Below are 27,333 nucleotides of genomic sequence, written 5' to 3'. Positions count from 1 at the left end.
AATAAATAAATAAGTAAAATCTTAAAAAATAAAAGAAAAGAAAAAAGAAAATTCCAATCACCAACATATACACTGTAGCAAATACTGCTGGTGCCTAGCTAAAATGCATTCTTCTCTGCCTTCCTTCTTCCTAATAAAAACTAAAAGGTTTGCTACAGCATCCACCTCCCTAGGCTCAGTATGACCCTAAGGAGCTATTATGTAGTCCCATTCTTCTCTGTGCCTGGCTAATGCGTGGGTAGATGCTGCTATTCCGGCCAATAAATTATGAAGGACAATTCGCTGGAGAAATTTTGGGTAAAACTTCCTAAAGAAAATATCCAAGGAAGCAAAGTATCTCTTCTATGTCTCCGGACTTTGTCATGCATAAATAGACACATCAACTCGTGCCTTCTGGAGGAAACAGACCTATGATGACACCAACTCTACGGCCAACACAGGGGAGTGGTTTGTTGCCATTATTGACTGCCTGGTGCTGCCAAATACACTGCTATTTTACTAAGTGATAAATTTCCTTGTTTGTCACTTTGAGTAGGATTTTCTGTTACTTGCAGCAGAAGACAACCTAATTTACCTACTACTTACAATTAAACACCATTAGGATTTGGGCACAATACCTTTGTGTGTGGGTGTGTAAGAATCAGTAGAAAATATGGGTATATTGTAAAAATTCATACAAGGCAAAAAAGCATAATGATGAAAACAAAAGCCCCCCCACCCCCAGCAACAGGACCACCACCACACACGCAAAACTTTCCCTGATTTCTTTCCATCTATGTATTAATTCTTCTGGGAGATGGCTAGATAAACAAAATATACCTTCATAAAAGTGAGATCACACCATTGATGTTATTTTTCTTTAAAAAACATTACATTTAAATGATTTTAACAGAATTAAAAACTGCAACCAAAGGGGCCATAAACATCCTAAATGCTTCCTTCCTAAATGAGGTACCATTTCCAAAAAGATCTTTCTAGGGTTAAATAAAGAAATTTAAAAAATCAGTGTTTTGAGTCTTTTTTTTTTTTTTAAACCTCTGTGTTTCTATTTTAAGCTGCAGGGAGTCTGTCCCTGCTCAGAAAGAAAATACCAGCACTTTCACACATCTCTCCATCTCACCTCTCTCTAATGCCTCATATTGGTTATGTTTATGAACATCGCCCTAATTGATACAATTTGCTTTCTGTCCTATAACCACCGTCTCATATTTGTTTAAACAGATTCACTCTTTACCCCATTAATATTCCTATGCTTTTTCTACTTCTCAATTTCATTTTTTGCTTTTACATTCACGTCTTCATTGTGTGGGCTTCACTGTCAAGCAGTCTAGTTCATGTTTGGGAATTATTGACCTGCCTACCCATTTTTTCTATATTTTAATAACTCTTGCCTGGACGGACCATTGGATTACACTTCTTTTTGAACTTCAAAGATTTTTCTTCATTATCTTCTGTCACTAAATGTTGGAGATTCCTGATAAGCCTTCTTGAATCCCATACATTCCCTTCCTCCCACCTTCCCCCCACCACAGATCTTTGCTTTACCTGCTGAACCCTTGAAAAATTATTATTCAAAAATCAATAAAAAGTCCAGTTAGGATATGACTCTGTGATGAGCATTTGCAGCAAACTGTCCTTAAAGGGGAGAGCCCTTTCAATCTACAAATTTATTTTTTTCTTTTTCAATGAAGTAATTTTTCATCTTTTCCCAAAATTATCTTCTGTTTCATTGCTTTAGAATACCAACTTCAGGGATATAAATAATCTCTTTGTTATGCTGCCTTTGTCTTTCTTATTAATTGACTTCTTTCCAATTGCTTGAATCCATTTTCCTTTTTCATTCCCTGTGATTGTCTTAAACCTTTCCCCTTTGTTGGTAAAGAGTTTCACTGGTGTCTGTTCTGCTTCCTGCTATTTCTAATGAGTATTTTTGTTCTATAATTACCATGGTTTTTTCATTTTCAATTTTGTTTCCTTAGATCGAAAATATCCTTTTTCATCTCATGCTATTGTTTTATCATCTCATCTTTGAGCTCTTGTTTTATGGAATTTATGTTCTTATTAAGGAGCTCTATTTGTGGGGAACAATTATTAGACAATTCCATGGATTCAGTAAATTGATGTTTTCTTCTTGGTGGAACATCTAAGATGAATTGGGGAAGGGTATTTCGTTGAAAAGAACTATGGATCGTGTTCCCAATTTAGAATATTGCTCTGATGCCTTCATTTCTCCAGAGAGGCAGTGTTTGTTCACCTTCCTCCATTTCGCTAGTTTCTTTTCCAGAATCATTTCTACTATTTCTCACTCCCAAGAAATAACAATAACAACCACCACCACCACCACCACAAAAGCTGAGGTTATCTACTCAGTGTGCTTCTCTTCAGATTTGAGAATGTTAGTGAGGATATTCAGGAAGTTGTCATCTTGTCAGTGAAATTCTTAGGAGGCCTAGGGTGTAGGCCCTGTCAGGTTCTCTCTGTTGGTATCAAAAGCCCCCAGTTCAATTTTTCCCTTGACTATTAGTTTTCAAGATATGTTAGGTCACATGATATGTTAGGTCATATCATGAATACTGCACCCATGTGTGTGTACACATGTGTGTGTGTAGGGTGAGTGTTTGCCAGCTTATACCATTCTGGAATCACTTTACTATCTACCAATGGTGAGAAATTATGTAGTACATTTTCAAATTTCTCATCTTCAAAATCAAAATCCTCATTTTTAAATTCAGAATTTGGGTTTATTTTAGTCTTCTGAGGGGTTTTACTGAATTTTCTTGCTTAATGGACGTAACACATATTCCACTGGTGTCGTCCACAGAAATATACAATACTCATTCTTGTCCCATTCTTCAATGGACCTATTTATAACTAGCTTTCTGATCACTATCTATCAGATATTTAAATTGATAACAGCCTTGTAAGTGAAGATAACTTGAGTTAGAGAACAGCAAAACAGTAATTACGGGAAATACCAGAAGTGATTCTTGACATGACAGGAGCATTTCACAGACCTACATTTTCATAATTAGATTCTGCTTTCCAAGTAGACATAAATGGCTACTGAATCTAAAATGTTCCTTTCCCCTTGACAATGCACACCAAAGGAAAAAAAAAAAAAGATTTTGAAAGGGTGAAGATATGTTTTCCATAAAAGAAATTCAGGATTTAGATTTAAATGTTTTTCTTTTATACCCTAAAATAAGAATACATAGTAAAAATATGAGTTTTCCTTATTTTAAATGTATTTTACATTAATGCTGTACAAACTCTAGGAAATTCTTTTATAGTAATCATTCCAATATTGTCTGGACAGCTCTGCTGTCCAACATGTTAAGCAACATGCCTGGCAACAGGAGAACACCCCAAATTCTGCCAGCTACTGCTAAGTGACCTAAGTCAATATTTGTACATGCTTCAGTTTCTGCCACAGTTATCACTTATATTGGCCCACACAAGCCACAAAAGTAGAGATTGACCTAGCAAAATGTGTCACTCATAATGAATTCCAAGATTCAATATTATAGAGCTTTTTAACTAAAAACACATTAGCAGACTGTGCTGTAGATGCTAGTTCTACCTAAAATGTCTTGCCTTAGCTGAGTCAATATTAGCAAAAAAATGTAACTATGTAAAATACTTGCAATTCAACAGTCTATAAAGAACTCTGAAGAAAATCATCTTTATTAATGCACAGTATCCAGTTTAACTAAAATAGCAAGTGGGAACTTCAAAGCAATAGCTAACAATAAAACAAAGCTTTTTAAAACAATTAATCCCAAGAAATCTGCTGTTGGGGTTTCACTGTTCAATTACATATTCTGCAAATTCTTTGCCTTTGATTATTATGTAATGAGACATTTTACAGAACACACATGCACACACGTGCATGCGCGTGTGCACACACAGATACAAGCTACTCTGATTTACAGTCACAATTTGCACAAGGAAAGGACTAGTTCTTACCAGACCAGGAAAACCAATAAAAGTAGCTGAAGTATAAGATAACCAAAGAAACCTTACTATCAAAACAAAACATCATTGTTCCATGTGACACACAATCAAATTCATCTATCTAGCTTGTTCGGCAAGATAGAGCATGGTATTGAAGAGCCAGAAGCCCAGGTACATTCACTAAAAATAGTTATAATAATAGTGAGTCTGCACTTTAATAACATGTTGTTACATTTGAACCTCATAAGAATGCCAAGAGGTAAACAGTAGGACATCATCATTGTTCAGCTTACAGATGAGTAACCAGTTATACAACTGGCTCTTGCTAGAACACAGAGCTCTTGACTCCCAGAGCAAACAGCGTTCTCGCTACCACTCTGCACTCCAGACACCTCTTCCAGATCCAAAGACTCCATCCATTCCTATGTGTATTAATCACATCCATGCCACTGGTCCAAAAGGGAGTGGAATGAAATTTGTTGATAAATTAAGATAAATACACCCCAAATTTAGCAATTAACTTAAAAGAAAACCCTACTGAAATGGGTCACCAGGATCACCATCACTTCCTCCTACTGGTACATCTGTGATACTCAAAGTTTACTGCAGCTTAGATTCGCACATAAGATTTAAAAAATTCCAACATCCAGGTTCGTTCCCATACCAGTTAAATCAGAAACTCTGGGGGTGTGACCGAGGCTTCAGTATTTTGTGAAATGGTCTTCATGACTCCCAGTTTGAGAGCCAATGCCTCAGGGGAAGTACATGATTAAAGACTGGGGGAATTAAATTTAAGGCCATATCATATTAAACAAAAGCAAATGTTACACAACATGGTAGCATGGATGCACATGATTTCATGTTTCAAATTTAAAAAATAAACAGAACCTGGAGTTTCCTTATGTATTTATACCAGACAGGTTTGGGAGTTGATGTCAATCTACATCACTTTTCATTTAATAGTTGGTGCTTACAGGATGCTTCCCTTCCTGTAGAACTGACAATAACATGGACAGTCTCAAGCACTTCCCTGCTCAAACATATTATTGCTTTAATGTCAGGAAAGGGGCAATCTCAACTGAAGAATGGAGTAAAGTTACATGTGATTATCAAGACATTAGAAACGGTGAGGATTGCGAACCCCTGTAGCCTGTGGCAAGAGGTTCAGTGTCAGCAGCCAGTTCCTGCTTGAAAGGCACAGCTTTGCTTCTGCCATGTGAAAGAAACATTAAACTTGTTATACAGAGGCGAGGACTGAAAGGATGTAGTACTGAAAAGATCCCTAAAATAGTCACTTTTTAAAAGTCAGTCCATATTTAAAAAATAAAAGGCTAAATTAAGTGACCAGTTCCATTTGAGACACACCAGCTGACCCCTCCCCAAGCTCTTGTCAACTTTACAGCCACAAAGATAATAGACAATAATAAACCATACTAAAACTCTTGTATGTTTGCTTCAGGTAAGCGGGCACTCCTAATTAATATAATTCCAGTCAGTAAGTGGAAACATATCAAATTACACAAAATTGATCTCTTACTCTGAGTCCAAGAAAAAATCGGGTCAAGAGAAGTATCTCAAAATCATCGCAGCTAACCGAGGTTTAAAGAAAACTTGCTTCAAACACAGATCCGTAAATGGGAAGGTGCTCAGCACAGCAACAGAGATCCTGCCAACCTGTGGAATATTTCTTTCACATCGAGCTCTACCAAGCAAACGCTGCTTTATGTTGCATTCTTTGCATGGAGATCTATGTGGTGATCTAGAATTACGATTAAGCCCACAGAGGGACTCAGAAGATGTGAGGGAGAACTTTAAGCCAATTTAGACAAAAGCATTCCGAAGAGGACGGAAATAAAAAGCCCCCAAGCTTTAGGAACTGGCTGTAGGATTAAAGACGAAGAGGAACAATTACAACTAAGTGATATTGCCCGGAAAGCCTGCTCTTTTCACAAACAGAAATTGATAACGCTGACAAGCTTGATCTCCTCAGCACATCGCCTTGAAGGCGCAAGTACATAACACTGGAAAACCAGAATCTGTTACTGTTATTCTTTCAAGGGTTGCACCTGCGTGTAACACCTTTATGTGTGTGCTATGCTGTCCACCTGTCTGACAATGCTAGGCTCTCCAAATGTTTTTCAAGAAAATTAAAATAACCATCTGCTAATAATAATTTTATTCCATCCTAAATAGTTTCATTTTGGGCTGATGAGAAAAAGCCACATTAAAACTACCTTTGCAACTCCTAGCAAACACATTTCAGAAGGTACATCTATAAATAGATGTGCTTCTGGACGCACACTGTAAATATAAAATCATCCGGCTAGCGCAGGCTGCAATTTACACTGAAGCTCGAGTATGAACTTACCTGATTTTTAAAGTCCCATTAGAATAGCTTGCAATCAGTACAGATCTCCTTCTTCTAGTTGCATAGTAAGGCAAAGCACCCCCAACTACATTTTACTTATCTCAGTCCCATCCTTCATCGGAAGCTTTAAGATTTCATTCAGAAGCTGTCGTCCCTAAACACTGAATATGCACAGAAAGGGTAATGGAAGGGATCTAAGTTAAACCCCACAGATGCACCAAGAAAATAGCAACATCAACACCAAAAAGCAGCAGATCCTTGAGAGGTGCTTTTTCTTAGCTGCATTTCCCAAGTCAGCTTCCTTTCACACATAAAATGTCTCAGTTATGGAAGAGGATCTTACCTGAGCTGATCATACTGTGCATTCTCTGCTGAGCCAAGAGCTGCTCTCGTCCAGCCACCCCATCTGAAGAAAAACACGAGTCACTCTCGTAAATTGTCTGCAGCATATTCCAATCACTCTTACTTCAGCTACATGAAAGATTCATCGCTGCTCAGTGCACCGGCCCCAGGAGCTACCCTCCCTGGTCCTCCCTCCTCCCTGAGGGGAGGCAGCAGCCGACCAACTTCAACAATGATTTCCTTTCTGTTAAGGTGGACATACACTTTTTTAAAAGATCTGGACACTTTTCCTGTGTTACCAACCTGTGTACAGAGCAGAAAGGACCAAGTGGATGCTATGGCTCTCTGGAGTTTAGGTTATCCCGGAAACTAAAAGCAGGTGGGAAACAGGAATGTGCTTCGGGGTTATTGCTTTGTCAGAATAAGTAGAAAAATATTAACTCTACCCACGAGAAAAAGAAACCAATTAAACCTGGCTTATAGTTCTTCAGGCTGCTAGAGTTTCGTTGCAAGCACCCTCAGTCCTGCAAGTGGCTTCAGCCGGTGCCCTTCTATCTGTTTGTGTGTGTCTCTTCCCCCTCTCTGGTCTCTCTCAGCTCAAGTTGGCTAAAGCTAGTGATAATCCATTTGCATATGAATCAACAACGGCATGGCCCACAGGCACAGAAATAGAACAATGGTCGGCCTGAGCCAAAAATAGGTCAAGCATGGCCGAGTGATTGGAGCCTGCATTAATGCATTTAAAAATACCCCAGCAAACCCAGCTGTCCAGCCTCTATCTTTCAAACCGTAATTCTCTATTGCAGGGCCTTAAAAGCAATTAACTCTTTCCTCCCTCCAAGCTTGCTTTACACACTGTATTTCCACACTGGCGATTCGCCTCCAAAGAAAGGCAGGCAAAAAAAAAAAAAAAAAAAATTAAGAATCATAATTCTAAGAGGGCAAATGCACATACATTTAATTTCATTTTATTTTTATAGTATGTGTTTTTGGAAGAGAGAGGAGAGAAGTGCAGAGCTCTGTATTGGTTCTAAAATAATACTGGAAGCTTTTGCTCATAATGTGGTTTCTGCCTCACCCACGCACAGCAATCCTGGTGTTCTATTTTTGTTGCCTGTTTCTCTGGCTACACTGCAGTTGGCTGTAGCACTAGAAGCTTTTCTGCCTTCTAGTTTCAAGACTGACAGGAGATTTAGTAGAGGTAGTTTCAGAAAATAAGCACACCCCAGAATAAAATGTTTATGAAGAACTCGCCTGATTTTTTACTTGCTATTTATGTAAGGCAATTGTCCATTTCACAAATCCTAATGTGATCTTAGTACCACCTCTCAATTTTATTGCATCCAGTTTCTATTCTATCAAATTAAAAAGGAAACATAGCTCAGATCTGAAAATGTTCCCTCTATTTCAGCCTCTCAGGCTAAATTCAATGTGGAAAAGAGAAAGGAAAAGAAAGTGTTGAGGCTGTCGACTGGAGAGAGGCAGAACCACTGAATAGATGCACCTGCAGATCAACCTATAAATATGGTCAGTCCCCAACTAGGAATATTCGGCATTCGTCTCTACCTGAAACACAGACCCCACTTTTCTGTAGAAACAGCATTTACAATAGTTGATAGGCTCCCAGACCAACACACATTGTGGAATTCACCTGTACAGTAAACGAACTGTACGATACACTACTAAACATTCTGTAGTCTCTGGTGTACACTTACAACGTCATTTCTCTATGAGAAATAAACTCTGCGTCACAAACCGGGTTGTAGCATCTAGCCACTCCCAAGGGTACACCCAAAAGTGATAATCCACTTGCAGTGAGAACTCTTCTCGCTTTTCTAAACTTGATCAGCAGGGAAAATGTAATTCTTAACGCATTAGTAGCAACAGAGAAGGAGAGGGGAAAAGCAGAGTGTTTCAAGGTTCCCAGAACAATCGGATGAAGGAAGGATCTTGGTCAACCACAGAGTGTGGGGCAGGGGTAAGAGAGCAAGGAGACAGAGTTGGGGTAGAAGGGAGGAAGAGTGTTGTCATTAGGCAGATAACCCACTGCTGAAGAAAGTGGCACTGAATTTTCCTTCTTTCATAGATAAACTTCTACCTCTTGCAAAATTATATTAGGACTGATAAGTTATAAGGTTTTTAACAAAGAAGTTATTCCAATGTGCATGTAACTTAAGTCAAAACAAGAAAATCTCATGTTCCTGTCAGTCCAAAAAAAAGTATTTTATTCCATTTGATATTACAACTAAACTTTCACTCAGTTAAGAAATCAATATATAAAATTCAAGGGATGGAAATATTGTGGAGCTGGCAATTTACCTCAGGGACAATGGACCCAAGCTTCGCATTTTAGACCTGGGGGGAAATTTAGAATTTGCTACAATGGTGTTCAAACTCTCTGTCCCTCAGGATGCCATGGGACCTGTGAGTCGACTCACAGTGCTCTCCAGAAGAGGCTCTTGCCTTGAACCAGGACAACCTCCCTTTTATTTGTTTATACCGGAACATGCAAGAGTTCTTTTGAACAGCTTCTTATAGTAAGAAGAAAATAGTTGAAATCCACTCACTTAGGACAAACGAGCTCCCTATTTTAGACACAAAGAAAGTAAAAAAGGTGTGCTAAAGGTTACTAAGGCTATAAAAGCACTCGTTAATGAAATTATGACTAAGGAGATCTGCTTAGTCTTGGGCAGGTGGTCTCTAATGCAGCAGGCTTCCCATCACATTCTCAAGTCTGCATCCTGCCCCTCACTAAAATGATGCAAATAATTATCAGAGTTGTTCAGAAAAAATTTTAAATTGATTTAGTGATGAAAAATGGAACCACCCAATGTTTCAGAGAGGTTTTGAACAGAATATGCAAAACTAGTGAGAAACATGTAAGAGGAATAACAAAATCCCACTAATGACATAATATACATCGTTTGTCATTTTAAATTTAAATTATACCCTCAAACCGCAATTGACAAAAACAGACTCCCAGCTTTCATCATCATAAAAAATAAAATAAAACTCCAAAAGAGTTAGTAATTATCTTATTTCTCAGAGGTTCCAGGAAAAGGCGTTCCACATAAAGTAGTGTAATGTGTCTTCGTCATGTTGACCAAGTCGTTCCACTTGAGATTCCTTTACATTTCATCCCTGCATTTTTTCAGTGTTTTTTTCCCCCTATTAGCAGTCTTGTCTTTCACCTCCTCACAATGAAAAGTTAGTTTCGCGTGAAAAGACATCGGACACGTATCATAAAATAGGTATCACTTGTTTCTCAGAGGAAAAATTAGCAACATTAAAATCACCACCAAGTATATTGACTACCATAGTCGCATTAACCAACAAGTTAAATATTAAGACTGTTGTATAATTCCTCACATCATCTCAACAATGTCAGTAAAGAAATGTCACTAGGTTTCTTTTTGGGCATTTATAAAACCAGTTTTACTGACTTGGAAAGAAAGATTTTAAGTTCCATAACATAAAAATTATAACAAGCTAACTTAAATGCCAGGCTAGAATAAATAGCCATTCAAAAAAAACTCAATATAATAAACATTAATTTAATAAAATGTTGGAAATTGATCTAAAAATCATTTTACATTCATTTTACACTCATTCAATAATTTTTAATATTATCTACTGTTGAAAAATGAAACCACTGTCTAATTGTTTCCCAGTGGTTTTAAACACAATATGCAAAACTAGTGATAAATATATAAGGGATACCAAATTGACTCAAGATATTCAAAAGCAATTATGATAATCCCAATTCTTTTTATGCAGGTATATAGGCAAGACAAAAAGGTGTATAAAAAACTCGATATGGCATCAAAATATTCCCTGAAATATCCTCAGACCCTGAGCTCACAATGACATTTTCTCAAATTAGTGTTAGGTGATGACTACAGATCCACTGGAAAGAAGCAAAGAAGGTATTATAACCTGATTTATTCTAAAACAGTAAGATACCCTCTGCTCATCTGTGATCAGACACAAACTTTTCATGCAGTATCAAATCCTATGATTCTGGAATCTAGATGCACTAAGATTTAAAACCTGTTTGCCTGAAATATTCATTGTGCTTTATAGGAAAGCTACAAATTCCTCAACAATACCTGGAATTCCTCAATCGTTCCCTGACTCATTCACGTTGCTTCTTCTCCCATCCTCATATTTCTCAAACTATTGTCACAGCAATAAAGTTAATATATACTTGCCTGCAGGCAGCAGACTTGGTTCCCATAGACTCCCAAGGAACAGGAAATACAGAGTACAGTGTACTAATTTTTATTTCTAATTCAAATAGCTTATTTCTCTGAATTTGCTATCTCTTGGCGGAACATCGCCAATTCTTATTAGACAGTGGATATTCAATTTACAAGTGAGTGATTCCTCTCCAGTGAAACAACCAAATTGGTTACCAAATGGTCTTCCAATAAGGAAATCTTGCCTGGACCCAAGAGCAGGTAAAGGGTTTGGGAAAACACATCAGCAATGAAATTCCAGGGAGACTGTTTTATATGAAAACAAAGCAACATGAACAAAAACAATCGTTGGCCTTGATTGATAAAAATTTCTTCTCTAACTTTTCCCTTCAAGTGGGATGTGCTGGTCCGTGATTTATGCTATTTCCTTGGGATTACAAAGCATAAGGGTCACCTGGGAACTTGTTAAAAATGCAGCTTATTGGGCCCTAACCCAGAACTACTAAATCACACACTTTGGGAGGAATCTGTATTTTATAAGCCCTCCAACTGATTCTGACAGACAACAAAGTGTGAGAATCAGTAGATAAGATCAACCTTCCCAAAGCAATGATTAGATGGCTAAAAGAATAAATGGATGTAGTATCTTTCGTGGGCCCGATTTTAAACTAGCCAGTATTATTAGAGAACGATTGTTCCAAATGAAAATCATTAAACTAGCTAAGAGACTGATGAAGACCATGAATTTTCAAGGTTTAAAAAGGGGGATCATCCTGAAAAGGATCTCTTCTCTGGCAGATGAGACCAGCATTATACACTTAGGATGACAGGGATATGTGCACAGCTCTTCTTCACTAAACTATGCTGTGCTAGGTTCTGTTTTTCTAAATACTTGCCAGTTGCACGTCAGCCCCTCTCTGCAGAGCTCAGAGCAGCCCATCCAGGAGGAGAAAGTACTATGATATAATATTCTACATGTACTATTTCACTGTCATTCATTTTACCATAGTATCTTATTAAAGTCTCAATAATTAACTTCAAATCAATAATAAATCACAATTTAAAAAAGCTAGGTGCATGTCTGAAAAAATTATCTTTTGTTGAAATGAAGTGAAATGTAATTACACTTTCATTTTCTGCATTTATTTTTCTTGCCTTGTGGACAGAATAACCAGTGAAGAAGGTCAGACATCAAACTGTAGCAGAAATGATCTCACATGGATCCCTTAAGGTAATCATCATCGTCTAGTACAATTTGAGCAAACAAAGTATTCAATATCTTTTTTGTAGTATTTTAAAGAGATTAGCACAAAGAAATTAATATAAAAATGCATTCGCAGGTACTACACTTTGTAGGACTGGATCTAGTAACTGCAGTGATGGCAGAGTTTCTAGAGAAGTCTGGTTATCAATTGCATTGGCTCATGTCCACATGTTCTATTTTTAATTGGTAGATTTCATTGATTATACCATTCTGACTCAAAGGTCTGAAAGAAATAAAGCTTCAGACTCAACCTTCTCTCCCTGCAAAGTCACTTGAGAAACTTACAATATAGTATTTTTTATACTTTGTGTCATGGTACTCTAAAACTATCCCACATAGAAAAACTATTTCATATTAGTGTATGTACCAATATGCCTGAATGGAAATATCAGTAAGCATCAACCAGAAATCTTGCTTTTGCTTTAAATGGCAGGTTTTGTTTCACTCTGGTATTTAACCATCATTTTCTTTTTAACAGCATTGACTTTGAAATACAAACCAACCTTGACTAACCTATTCTATGTTTACTAAACTATGTATGTATAAGATATTTATGAGATCAGAGACTCTCAATAGAAATCTTAGTTTCAAGACAAAACATTGTTTTTGGTTACAGGGCTATGAAAATCATAATTATGAAAGAAATCCAGTTAAGTAAAATTAGCATTCTGATCTTCATATTTGGTATGCCTCAAAAATTTAATTTTATATTATTGTACTAAGTAGGTGTCCTTCTTATGTGGCCAAACCTTAATATTTATCATCTTATAAATAAATGGGATTCTGATCACCAAAAATCAATAGTGATACCTAGCACCTGAATGAATACTATATTTGAGAGCTATGATAAGACTGATTTCCACAGGCGAATATAAATATAGCAGATATCGAAAAAATCAACCCAGAAATGTCATTTCTTGCCACAAAGGTCAAGCTGATATTTACCATAGCAAACCACTACCTATCACCAACTTAAATCAAGAGAGTGCCAGAATGCTTGCCACTGAAAATAGCAACATTTTTTATATTGCAATTATATTCTGACTTCATAAACGATCTAATTGGATGCCAACTACCATATTTAAGAAACAGCAAGCGCCCAACACTTATTTTTTGACTGATCAAAAATATTTATAGCAATGGTGTATAACTAAAGTACAAACATTTGCAATTAGCCATATCACTAAGTTTATCAGACATCCCATGGGTAAGGAATCTTTCCTATTTCAGGACTGTTTCGTGCAACAGATTTTCTTTTAATTAACATTTGTCTGATAGATATTTTTCTATCCCTTTATTTTCATTCTTTGCATCCTTTAAGTATGGCTTTTACAGACAGTATATACCTCTTTTTTTGTTTCCTTTCATCCCAAAGAAAAGTCTCATTTTGGTAACTTCATAGAAGGAAATAGTGGCCCTCGGTGGTTCATCATCTTCTCAAGAGCAAAAAAACACCAGTAAGTCTATTTCACCTTTCAAACTTTTGCCCATACCTTACTTCCTTGGCAAAACTTTCTGTGATCTAAGCAGTCATGGATAGAGAAGACCTAACTCTATTCTTACTTCTATCATAACAGAAGTCATTGTATATTTCAACAATTGGGTTATATACCTGTTCCCCATGCTAGGCATCAGCAAGTCAGGAACAGAACTGTCATTCATCTCCATGCCTACTGCACACTGCCTAGCAAACAGTAAGCACTCTATACAATATGGGAACCTATGTCAATATACATGATGTGTTTGATTTTTTTACTCTTCTATTCATCCTTATTTTCACAGGTTAAGTGTCAGGCAAACAATTTCTATCATCTTCTGCATCAGCCATTCCCATCCCACCAGCTACCCTCCCCCAAATCTATCTCCAGACTTCGTTTTCTTGTCTCAAGAAAGGTGACCTCACACACCCACTGCCATCACCCTGATCAGATAAATATGATGATTACATCACACACAGTTCTTTTCAGGACAATATGGTAACGATACATAAGTTTTGTATCATCAATATAACACAGAGAGATTATAAATTCTACCATGCTTTATTTTCCTAGGAGTAAACACAGGAAATTTAAAAACTCAAGATCATAGAGAATTTACTTAACACCTTTCCATTTCTACATTGAAACTATTTTTTACTGAAAAGGAGTTTTGAAAATGTTCACAATTGTTCCTGTGCTCTTGAGTCTCTCCTGGACTCTTCTAATGGCCAGCTTGGCTCCAGGACACAATGCAATGACTCTTCTGAAAACATCAAAGGTCTAATCAAAAAAGTCCCACTTTATATTCTCATTGACTTGAAGAATTCCCTTTCAGTTTTAAAGAGCTCCTACCTGGTCTATGTCTTTTGAAGGAGGGGCCTTATGTTCACATATTTTCTAAATCAAAGAGAGATATATTCTGGAAAATGTGGAAACTTCAGTGTCAGATATTAAGTTATACTTGACTCATGAAAACCATAGAATATCTTTCATATATGAAGGGCAACTACATAACACTCTATACAACGTGACTTATTGGATGGAGGAGGGGCTCTGGATTTAGACAGAATTTGACTTGAATTCTACTTCTGTCACTTAGTAGTCAGCTATAAGCTGTACAGCTTGGATAAGTTACTTAACCTTCCTTAGTCACAATTCCCTCACTTTAAAAATATTACCCTTGGCCTCACACTCACTTATGGAGCACCAGAGCATGGGGCTAAAGACCTTGAGAGGAAATGGGGGAAGAAAAAGGCTGAAAGAGAACAAGGCCTCTATAGTTACCATCTGAACAAAATATTGGCTATATTTGCAAGGGGCTTTCATGTACAAACCTTTAACCCAACTGTGATCTTTATTTTATCTGCATTTAGTGTTGCAGATGAGTTGTAAACCCAACGGAGGGAGGAATGCCCTTCAAGAACTTCCTCAGATATGAAGCCCCAAGTACAGAATTAAGTGTTACTTGAAAAGAGGACCTTCACATGGCAGCTAATGGTGCTTTCTGCTACGTAAAATCGGTTTATATGCTCAAATTAATATCTGCTGAATATTGTATTAAAAGTGCTTCATGAATGTCATCTGTGGAGCTTAAAAAGTAAGAAAAAAAGAATATACATATCACGTCTGATAGGAAACATATACCACAATGCTATGTAATTAATGTGTACTGAACATGGTCCTGAATTATTTCATGAGAGAATAAAACACTTATGTTGTCAACTTTGTATTTTCTTGGTTGATATTGCTCACAGAAGGGTCCATGTAAACATTAACTGTGTCTTACTTCAACTTCATCCTTCTGCTCCCTCTACCCTTTGCCTATTTGCTCACATTTTGTTCCTCCTACCCCCCCCAAACATGCATCAGAAAAGGGAAGGGAGTATTTATTTACCCAAATTGTAGCAAATTAATAAAGACTAAGAAATCATGATTATAAAATAAACATGGTAAAAATGAAAAAAATTAACATCTGCAAGGTTGCTTTAATATTTAGAAATATGAATATAAAATTTCTACCATTATGACAAGAACATAATAGGTACTCATTACCCTGTAGTTACTATTATTATAGCACATTATTATTTTTTTAAAGATTTATTTATTTTTATTTTAGAGAGAGAGAGTACACAAGCATGGGGAGCTGCAGAGGGAGAGGAAGAGAGAATCCTCAAAGCAGACTCCCTGCTTAGTGGGGGAGCTGGCCATGCGGCTGGATCTCACAGCCTTGAGATCATTACCTGAGTCTAAATCAAGAGTCAGATGCTTAACTAACGGAGCTACCCAGGCACCCCTTATAGTACATTATTAATACACATATCAAGAAGAGAATAATTGAGGGCCTACTTTGATTTCTGTATTCTGAACTGAGATAATTCCTATTTCTCAAAATCATTTATAATATTATAAAACAGAATATAAAAGTCACTAGTTTCTGCTATTTCCTAGAGGAGAAAAATGAGTATATGTAAGTTAGAGAAGAAAAATTAGAATGGAAATTTTCATCATTCTCCAGGCTGATAAACTGCATGTGTATTCAACAAGTCACTGATTCCTAACTGCAAAATAAGAAGTGGAAATAATGAGCAAGAGGTGAGTAGTATGTGCCAGGTTATTTGCTATGCTTACTTTGTGAGGTCAAATCAGATATTTTATTTTATATTATTTATTTTTTAAAAGATTTATTTATTTATTTGATAGAGAGAGCACGCAAGCTGGGGGAGTGGCAGGCAGAAGGAGAGGGAGAAGCAGACTCCCCGGGGAGCAGGGAGCCCCATGAGGGGCTCGATCCCAGGACTCTAGGATCATGACCTGAGCCGAAGGCAGATGCTTAACTGATTGAGCCACCCAGGTGCCCCTAAATCAGATATTTTAATTCAAGAAACAGGGATTAATAGCAACACTCACATGAAACACAGAACCTTCACTATGTACAATGACATACATCTGTGTTTGCAATTTAATTACAACCAAGGAGTATCACCAATCCACAATGCCTTCTCCCCAGCTAATGTTTTCATTCCAGATGGCAGGGACTGTCTACTTAAAAATCAATAAGCTAACATTAGTTTTTTCACCTGAAGCTATAACCACCTGTTTTTTGGTAATGAAGTGGAGACTGCTGTCTTCTTATTTTGGCTCTATCTGAAGGAAATTCTCAACAGTACTTCCTGCAATTAGAAGAGACCCCCTAACAGCCAAATTCACTTATTTTAAATACAAGACTTTATTTGGATGAAAATTTACTACTTTTTGATTATTTAAATAATGAATAATTATGTATTGACTTGCTGGAACCCAACCTTAGTTAAAGGAAACTACAGTCTAGGAGTAATTAATATTCTGAAGGCTAAACCATAAGAAATTTTCAAGCATAGGTTAATGTGTTCCCATTATAAGCTAGGGAGAAAACATTAGTAGGAAAGGACATTTAAAACTCTCAAGCATTTCATTTCATTTAAAATATGTAGTTGACACTTGAACAACATTGGTTTAAACTGCTCAGGTCCACTCGTACATGGATTTGTTTTGATAAATACAGTATTAGAAATTTGTTTACTCTTCCTTATGATTTTTTAATAGCATACTCTTTCTCCAGCTTACTTTATTATAAGAATACAGTATATAACACATATAACATACAATATGTTACCTAAAACATAAAATATGTTTTAATCAACTGTTTATGTTATCAGTAAGGTTCTAGTCAATAGTAGGCTATTAGTAGTTACGTTTTGGGGGAGTAAAAAGTTATATGTGGATTTTTTTTAAGATTTTTTTATTTATGTGACAGAGAGACAGCCAGCGAGAGAGGGAACACAGCAGGGGAGTGGGAGAGGAAGAAGCAGGCTCCCAGCGGAGGAGCCCGATGTGGGACTCGATCCCGCAATGCCGGGATCACACCCTGAGCCGAAGGCAGACGCTTAACGACTGCACTACCCAGGCGCCCCTATGCGGATTTTTGACTGCACGGGTGGTTGATGACCTAACTCCCACGTTGTTCAAGGGTCAACTGTACTTCACTAGAAACAGGATCAACCATACACGGAGTATTGCATAAAAAAAAAAATGTAAGCCAATATGAGGGATAAGAAATGAGAACCCATACTAATTGTCAAGGTCTATGCTAACATGGCTAGCTTTGTATCTCATGGTATAACACTAGTTACATTTTTAATATTCAGTCATTAGGGTGAACCTAAAGTAGTCTTCACTACTTTCAAATGAATTGTGGATTATCAAAACATCTCAAGAATGTTCGAACCATTAAATATAGAGTATACTGGCTGTCAGACACCCAAATGTGTATGATTCAAATCAGTTGATAAGAAAAAGCAAGATTAAAATGATACTCAAAATTATGAATCTGTGCCATTGAGTAAAATGTACAGGCCGTCATGATATCTGATCAGTTTTATTAATAATGAAATCTATTAACTTGGAACTTTAACATAATTACCAATGTAGATCATTCTTAGGAAATCAGACAGAAAAGACAGGAAGAACCCGATTTGCAAAAATTTTAAATGACTATTAAAAAAAAAAAATTCCTCCAGGAATTACTATGTACATCCAGGAGCAATTCTGACTTTCCAGAATAAAGCTTCTTAACACAGTGGTGACCTGAATGAGAAGACACAGTCTATACCGTCAATACCCTCTCATTCTTCATTCCAAGCACACTCTTCCCAGGATTGTCCTATGATCACTACAACCAGGTCGACTGACACAATCCATAAATGAAAACACATCCATTATCAAATAGATCTCCTTTTTGTGTTCATTTTTCTTTGTTTTGTTCATTTGTTTTGTTTTTTACATTGCCTCATTTTTCATTAGGTTCTTCAGAACTACTGTATCCCAACTGTAACTCAGTGCTTTTCAAAATGTCTAATTGCTTAGGGGCGCTTGGGTGGCTCAGTTGTTTGAGCATCTGACTTTTGATTTTGGCTCAGGTCATGATCTCACGGTCCTAAGATCGAGCCTGGAGTCGGGCTCCATGACCAGTGTGGAATCTGATTGTCCCTCTCGCTCTGCTCCTCCCCCACTCACTCGCTCTTTCTCTTTCTTTCAAATAAATTAATAAATAAAATCTTTAAAATGTCTAGTTGCTGATCTGTCCTTCATTTCAGCAATCACTGCCTGTTCCTAGATACAGGCATTCACACACCACCCTCTAATATCTTCGTTTACTCGGATACAAATCAAAAGTCAGTTTTCTTCCCACTCCAAACCTAAGTACATATTACTGACATTAATGTCCATTCTTCCCCCCAACACCACTTCTTTCATCTTTCTTTGTAGCATATATAAAATACATAATTCAGTGTCTTTTTCTCTGACTAATGTTCTTACTGGGAAAATTGCAGCAGCAGCAAATGTAACCCAGCTGACCAATTCCTTAAAAAATAGATTAGCTTTTGTTCTGTCTTTAATTACAAGAGTTTCCTAAGTTTATACAACAAATATTGTTTCCTTTGACAAACACTGGTCCTTTCAAAGGGTTCTTGGGAAGAAGGGCGTTGGTTGTTCAGGCAAAGTGAGCAGGACCAGGGTGTAACGGAAAGTCTGAGAACTGTAGGCCCAGGCACACTGGGTTGTTAATGTTCACTTTGGAAGACTGTGATCCTGTGGCCCTGGAATAGACATGTCCTTTGAATCCTAGCACTGGGTTCCTTGAAAATATGCCATACTGCTCCAGAAAAAATAAGATAAAATAAATAAGGGCTTAATATGAATTAGCAAGGAATACTATTCCCCCATAATTATGATGGAGTATTCTGGAAGAAAGGCATTCCTTCATAATTCATGTTTTTAATCCTCCAATACTATTTTTTATCCTTTCACCACATCAATTTCTAATACTGGAATAGCAGAATAACATCCTAAGTACTTAGTGCTGGAAGACAGCGGAAATCAAAACAAAAATAGAAAACAATATCCAGATGGGGGAAAATGATTAAAAAGATAACCCTGTAATGTGGCAATACGAGATACCCTGTGATAGTGTGACATGCCTGCTGGCATCCATCATAGAACATGAGGGGCCATGGTTCTGCTCCTGTTTTCAGTTCAGACTCCTTCTCTTCTTGCCAGAAAGAACAGAATCTGATCATTTCTGTTGCTCCAACTTCATAGAGAAAATGCAGGATCAGAACTAAAGATGTTCTTGGCTACCTGATCTTGCCTCAGGAATATACAATTTGCAACAGGCATTTGATGAACATACCGGAGAAAAACGAACCCCTTTTAAAAATGGTAGCAGTAAAAAAAATAAATAAATAAAAATGGTAGTGGTGAAGACTTGGCACTTAAAATGACCCACAGGCAATTTCAGACACACAGACTAATCATTTTTCTGCAAATAGTAGCAAGGTCTTGACCTGAGGTAGTAACAACCAGACAAAAATCATCATGCCATAATGTGGCCCAGTCAGAACAGAAACTCCAGTGTTCAGACTATGAAACAAGAAATCTAGGCTAGACTTAGCTCCACATGGTAACGGTGAGATAAGAACTGAAGATTCACAACAGGAGTCATCATTTGTCGAATATAATCTTGCTTACTTCAATAGTAAGATAAACCATTGCATGGTTTATTAACACACTTTAAATCATTTCATGATCTTCCTAAAGCCCTGAGTTTAAAAGAAATTTTCTAGGTTTTGTAATGGATGCTGGGTAAAACCTGACTACTGGAGACAAAAACTCTGTTACTCAGAGTAAAGACAGCCAAGTATACCTTATAAATCCGTGCCATAGCAGTCAGGAGTTCACAGCAGTGTTTGGTTAAGAATACGCATTTGAGTCAACAACCCCAAAGTAATATCCAAGTAAGTAAAGTCCTTCATTTATACTTTTTGAACACCATGAAGGAAATGACAGGCCATTCCAATGCATGCCATAGCATGTCAGCTATAACACGATAATTACATTCCAGAGAAAATTCATATTCTGTTAATACACTGCCTAGATAACAAGTTTATAGAGCCATAGGGTTATCAGCAAACTGTTCAAAATCTATGTTATTTTGTAGCTTACCATCTTCACCATCATCATCACCATCTAATTTTATCGTTAAAATTTCTAATGGTTAATTGAGGAAATAAGTTGGACCCCTCCCACCCTGGCCCCCAATACCAAAAGCTTCAGTTCAGTTTGGCCAGTGGCTGTCACGGTAGATGGATAAATGCAGGAGACAATAGAAAAGACTCTCGTGGAGGAGTGTTGGGGGCTGAGCCCTAGATGAGAGAGGTGGAGCCCTGAGGCAAGGGCTGCATTTCAGGGGGGCTTGGAAGAGGAGCATCTTGCCTTGAGCCAACAACGGCTGAACAAGGCTGGGCTTATGAACTGGTGATGGGGAACAGGCTGACTGAAAGGAGGCACTGGTTTTTAGTTTCTTAAACACAGTCACCATGGCTCCTATAGGCAATGTAGCAGCCCGATCCACAGCTTTTCCCTTTGCCTTTCTTACTGGGAAGTTACCGTATTTCTACTCTTCTGGTTTCCTATGCTAGGAAAAAAAATTACACATGAACAAACATCTGCTTTATATTCTTATTATCCTCTATTTACCAATCATGTCTGATTTCATTTTTGTAATAGGAACATGAGTTGTCCCAGGACAGATGCACCACCTTAAAGCTCCCTTCATTTTCTCTCAGCCAGTCCACGGCTCTGACACACAGAAGGTGCGTGCTTTCCTCAGCCGACCACAAGCGCCTCAGACAGACTCATCCAGATCTAAACCCCAGATGCCTCTTTTTCTTCCTACTCACCCACCCTTCCTAGAAACCATCCAGCAAATCAGGAAGCCCGTGGAGCATAGGATGGGGAAGGCATGGATCCCTCAGCAGGATCAGCTTGCCTGACTTCAGGATATTTCACGAGGTCTTTGACTAAACTTCAGCGATAACATTTTGTTATCTTAGAGACAGAATGGTGCAGGGAGAAGGCCAGGACAACACCGCATTCCAGCTTCAGGACCTGGGGCAAGGTATCCTCAGTTTTATCTACATATTGCCTATTATCATATATCCCTAGTAGAGGTGTTGCTTTGATGACATAAATAATGTCTACCACAAACACTGGCACACGTTAGTTGATTAATAAAATAGTAGTTACTTATTATGTCTTAAACCCTAGAAATCAATTTACTTTTATCTTAAAATGCAAACAAGTTGGTCAGCAACAGAAAAAAAGAAAAAAATAGAAAGAGGGAAAGAGTGCTGCTAGAAACAGGCAATTTCTAATTTTAAAAAAGTCAGAGGTCAATTCATAAAACTAAGGGTAAGGAAAATCTTCATTAATATTATGAAGATTTATAATGATAAATTAGCAGATTTAAACTTCTCTAAGTCTTGCAATCTAGTATAAGTGAGGATTGGCATATACAGACCTTCTTACATACCTCAATATTATATAATAAACTATTGGCATATTACATGATATTAAAATGTTAATCATGTTAGTGATAGCCTTGAGTGATGGTTAAACTAGATAAAGTGTGCTCCATTTAAGAAATCATAGATGAATGGGGCACCTGGGTGGCAAGTCGGTTAAGCATCTGACTCTTGATTTTGGCTCAGGTTATGTTGTGCGATCGAGCCCGGGGACAAGCTCATGCACTGGAGTCTGCTTAAGATTCTCTCCCTCTTCCCATCCCCTTCCCCCGGCTCTCTCTAAAAATAAACAAATAAATAAACAAAGATTATTTCTTGAAATCATAGATAAAAGACAGCAAAGAAAAAAGTAATATTGAGATAAATTGTGTCCAAGGGTAGAAAAAAAATCAATATTTAATATTGATATCCTTCTTCACTCAATAAGGAAATTCTAAAATTTGTATGGAATAGCAAAGCTCCAAGGAAAGTCATGGCAATTTTGAAGAGAATGGGAACATGTGCCTTGCCATCCTAAGACATATCTGGTAAGTTATAAAGAGAATGCATTACTGGCTAAAATAGTTGGTTCTCTATGTTAAATTATTACAGCCCTAGAAATAAGATCTTTATATTAAACTACACACACACACACAAAATTAACTTCAAGTAGATTAATGATCTATATACAAAGAACAAACTTAAAAAAAATTAGGAAAAAAGTGTAAAAGAGTATGTTCAATCCTCAGATTAAGCATAGAAATGTTCAATAAGACACAGAAAAACACAAATCATTACAAAAAAAGATTGATAAATATGACATAAGTGTTGAGCAAACAAACCATTAAAAAAGAAAAAAAATTAATGATACATTGAGAGAAAACATTTACAGTACATTTAATCAGCCAGAAATTAGTATTCAGAATATAATAATAATATTTACAAAGCAGTCAGAAGAGATATAACCAATGACAAAGTAGACAAGAGATAAAAATAGGCATTCACTGAAAAGGAAACACTAATGCACAATCTATATATAAAACATGTTTAAGGTTACTAATAACCAGGAAATAAAAAATTAATCCCTAACAAGATATAGTTACAAATCCAGGAAACAGGTAAAAACTGAAGCTAGTAATACCAAATATTAATAAGACTGTTGAAAAATAAGAACTCTTACACATTGGCAGTGTTAAGTTTATTTTGTCACAAACATTTCATTTAATGCAGGCTAGATTTTTTGAAGAAATTACCATTTGAAGTGGCAACACTTTGTGTTTTCTAAGGCAACTAAATATTCATAAAATCCTAAACGGCATCTTGGCTAAGCTTACCTTTCTCTTTTTCTTTTTTGGCTTAATTTAAACTAAATGTATTCTTTTCAAGATTTTCTCATTGTAAATTCTGCTATCAACAATGAGAAATTACTATGGCACCTGAAATAAAAGTTGATTTCCAAATTAAGTAATGAAACATAAAAGGAAAGAGCTAATGTGCAGCCCATCATCTTGAGAGTGCAGCACAGAATTAGTAAATGCATAAATTGCACTTAAAAGTACAGTTTCTTTTTCAAAGATGATTACTACTTTAAGGAAAGCTTCATGTCTGTTGATAGCCCTCAGGCAATTAAAGTATTGACTGATCTTTGTCTCTAGTTTCAAAAGCAAGAACCATTAAATGCAGAAACAGTCATGATAGGCAAACATATTTTTAACTTAACAAAATGAAAACTACTGAAACTGTTATTTAAAATATCTGAATAAACAGACCACTGGCAGAAAGGGCAGAAGGTCGTTATGCTCTGTGGAAGGTTATTAAGAGAACAAAGAAAATTTATAATTATTCTAAAATTCTCTTGATTTTTGTGAATGTTTGAGGATCAATATAATTTAAGAATAATGCAAATATTAAAAAACCAACATAACATTAAATTCTGAAAATCACACTTTTGTAATCTGTGAAGTGATAAGACCCTCACCAGTCTGAAGTTCTGAAAATTCATGAATACTAAGGAGTGTGACCAGAAATTAATTTTGAGACCATCTTAAAGCTCTTCAATTACAAACATGTATTTTACTAGTAAAGAAGTATCTTCTCCACATGGACAAAATTTGACCTTAATACACCATCTCAATCATGTTTTGTAAATATAGTCTTCTGATCCCTGAAATAAATAAATATGGAGGAGTATGCTTTGTTTTCTTGTTTATATATAAAACGAATTAACTCCTCTGCCAGTCTTGGTTTAGAAATGTTGACCCACTGGACATTGGGCTTCCTTGGACAGCTCTTAGCCACACTATGGTCAACTGTTAAACTCTCACTTCTTGGGGGCCAACTCAGTTCTCAGAGGCTATAATGATTTCCCTTACATTCGAGCTTTTGGGGAATTCAAATAAGATAATATATTAGTCAGAACTGACTGCAACGTAACTAATTACTTGAAGCTACTGAATGAAAGATTCATCAGAATGGTTGTTACCACTGTCTGTCTCTGGAGTCAGAGAAACATGGAGCACAGCGGTGAACATAGCACCTCCTAAGCTGTGCTCTGGGGATAGGGTGTTCAGGCCCAGGCACTGGTGAATTCCTATAATTAGGCATAGGAAGTCCTATTTTTCTTAGCAGCAGAATGTTTTCCTAGGAATTATTAGGTGACTATTTGAAAACTGATTTGGCTTGGGAGAGGAGATCTCCAGGTGGCAAACTTAAATAGCAAAACTTTGAAAACAAAAGCAGGGTTTAGCTAACTACAGGCTTTGCTTTTCTTGGTGGGAATACAAAACTGGAGCCAGAGTTTAATTGTTCAGAACAACACAATATATTCCAGGGTCTGTGCAGACAAAGAATGAAAAAAAACAAGGCAACAACAACAGCAACAGAGAGACAAAGAGAGAGAGAGAGAGAGAGAGAGAGAGAAGGTTACTGGCTACTAGGAAGGAATATTGGGCAGAAAATAAGATATTTAAGGGAGATTTTTTAAATGAAGTTTTATTGTGTGGAATTTGTTAGGCTCTCCTATCTTACTCTATAGCAGTCTGAAATCCTAATGCTTTAAACCTGAAAGTGTAAGGAGTTAAATTTGCCTTTTTAGGGAATTACAACTAAGTCTGGATCCTGTCATACCGGCTTTGGGTACAGATCCGAGGCTCTCTGTGGTGGTCTTGCCACATCTGTGCTCCACAGAGCCAGATCCATCCAGTCATGTTATTAAACATTCAAACCATATAACTAACAAGCATGGGTTTCAGTCAACATTCTGCCATCATCCTTCTAATTATAATCTGGTTTCCCAGAATCTGTTGGTCAGAGGTCATGAGGGTCTTGTCCCCTGGAGTAAAACTTTTCATTGAGATTATTCATTTGACATTCTGGTTGAATCCATTTGTCTTTGTGGGCATCACTGATGTGAATTTGCCAAGGTAATGGCATCCTGTGGGGACATGCTAACAGACACTTGTAGTTGATATGGCTACCTATACCAAAAAATCTTTAATCAGGGTTTTCTATAAACATTACCCCTGCAGAGTGACATAATTTAAATGTGATACCTGCTTCTTCTGTTTAAAACTCAATAGCATCCAAAATCAGAATTAAAAAGTTCAAATTTGGGCTGTAATAGAAAGAATTCTTGATTTCAAAGAATTGGTCTATTACCCATAATGGAGACCAAACATGCAGTGGGAGATTTGCCTTATAAATACAAAGTTGAGTTTCAGGAGAAAAAACACATGTGAAGGGACTCTATTGTGTATCATTGTATCACAGGACATTCCTAGGTAGGACATTTTAATTTTAAGGTCACATAGAGCTACATGTGGAGGAAATGATACTAAAATCACAATGGCATGCTCCAGAATACTAGTGATCGTGGTGGATTTTGCTGATATTTTGTTGTTTATGACTGACATTACAGCAGCTAGAGCCGAACACAGTCATTCCAGAAGAAAATTTCCCTGCAATGAACAAAGCCCTTTTGTGCTTCTGGTAAAACATGACTCCACTAAGGCAATTAGCTGTTTTAAAAATAAACTAATTCATTTTGGAGATCTGATGTATAATTATGCAGCTGCATGGACTGGGGAGGCATGGTGACTGGCTGGAGTGTTAGTAAAATTAGAAGAAAAAAAAAAGCATCTCCATGCTGACAGCTAAAGCATTGATTTAATGTCCAATTGCCACCTTTGCACTATGAGGAGCTACAAAATGAACCTCTTACTAAAATAATACCAAAAATTTCTGATAATGATAGTAGGGTATCTCCAGGGACAGAGGGGATGGTAACTAAAAATATTTATCCAGAGCCTTGCTTCGAAGAAGCTTGGCATTCTCTGTAAAATCAACTCTTACATCTCCACAAAAATATGACTCAGAGAATTTAACTCACTCATTCCATAGACAGAACCTTTCTGAACGACTTCTAGAAGCAGAACATTTGGTGACAAGACACTCGTGTGGGTTCGGGGGCAGTGACCAGAAGAGGAAATGGCTCTTGGTCCATTTTCAGAGATTTGTTTTTAAGGCAGCAGCTTCCTTGGGTGGGAAGATCGAGGCCTGGCCATTAACCACAGCAGGATCCTTCCAAGTTTTGTTGGGCAAAAGGCTCTACCTGATCCTGATATTGAACCTGACCTTGCATGCAGCCTCAGCTTCCACAAAACCCACAGGGTAAATTCACACCACATGATGAACGTTATTTTAAAATTCTACTAACACTTATTTGACTGCCTTTCAGTTACATGATATACTTCCCATGAAGTGAAGACAGCAATATTTGCACACTGTGTCTTTACGGATTTCTCATTCTGTTGCTCCTTCCTTCTTCTTCTTCTTTTATTTTTTTTAACCTTTCTTTCTTTTCTCCCTCCCTGCCTCTTTGTCTTTCCCTCTCCCTAACTTTCTCTCTCTTCTTCTTCGTCTCTCCTTTCCTTCCCAGTCTCTGCCTCCCCTCCTTTCTCCCTCAGACTCATAGCATTTTCACTTGCTTTTCTTCCTCTGAGCATTCTAGATTCTTGCCATGAATCACGTTCAATATCACTGTTTTTGCGTCTCTGACTTTCAGGTCTCTAGTGTTGCTTTTATTAAGAAGTAGTCCTCTAATATCCTGAAACTAGAAAATATGAATTTCAGCTCAAGGTAAACATATAAAATAATCTTTATCTATTTCAAACTTGCTTTTAAATTATGTGAGAATGTAAAGGTTTATTAAAATCTGGCGATGAATCTGCCTCACTGCCCCAAAGGAAAAAAATGCTGTTCAAAGACAATAGAATGTGTACAAATAGAGGAATATATTAAAATTCTATGGTTATAAAATGTTACTTCCTCAGTATCATTTTAATACATT

At 36.9% G+C, this 27,333-nt stretch overlaps 1 protein-coding gene across 34 annotated transcripts in view; it reads right to left on the bottom strand.

Moving 5' to 3' along the window:
- HDAC9 (histone deacetylase 9) overlaps positions 1-27,333 on the bottom strand; it is a 974,909-nt gene that overhangs the window by 589,506 nt on the left and 358,070 nt on the right. For 28 of the 34 annotated variants that reach the window (XR_004627984.1, XR_004627978.1, XM_034668867.1 and 25 more), the window contains one exon: positions 6,666-6,728. Coding sequence is in view for 27 of the 34 variants with exons in the window: in XM_034668867.1 (XP_034524758.1) it covers positions 6,666-6,728 (63 nt within the window). In the remaining 7 variants the exon portion in view is untranslated. The other 6 variants (XM_034668923.1, XM_034668903.1, XM_034668857.1 and 3 more) reach the window with 6 other exon arrangements.

The sequence above is a fragment of the Ailuropoda melanoleuca genome, chromosome 1 (genome assembly GCF_002007445.2).
Source record: "Ailuropoda melanoleuca isolate Jingjing chromosome 1, ASM200744v2, whole genome shotgun sequence".
In the NCBI taxonomy this organism is placed as follows: Eukaryota; Metazoa; Chordata; class Mammalia; order Carnivora; family Ursidae; genus Ailuropoda; species Ailuropoda melanoleuca.
This window is presented reverse-complemented; position numbering and strand designations above follow the sequence as displayed.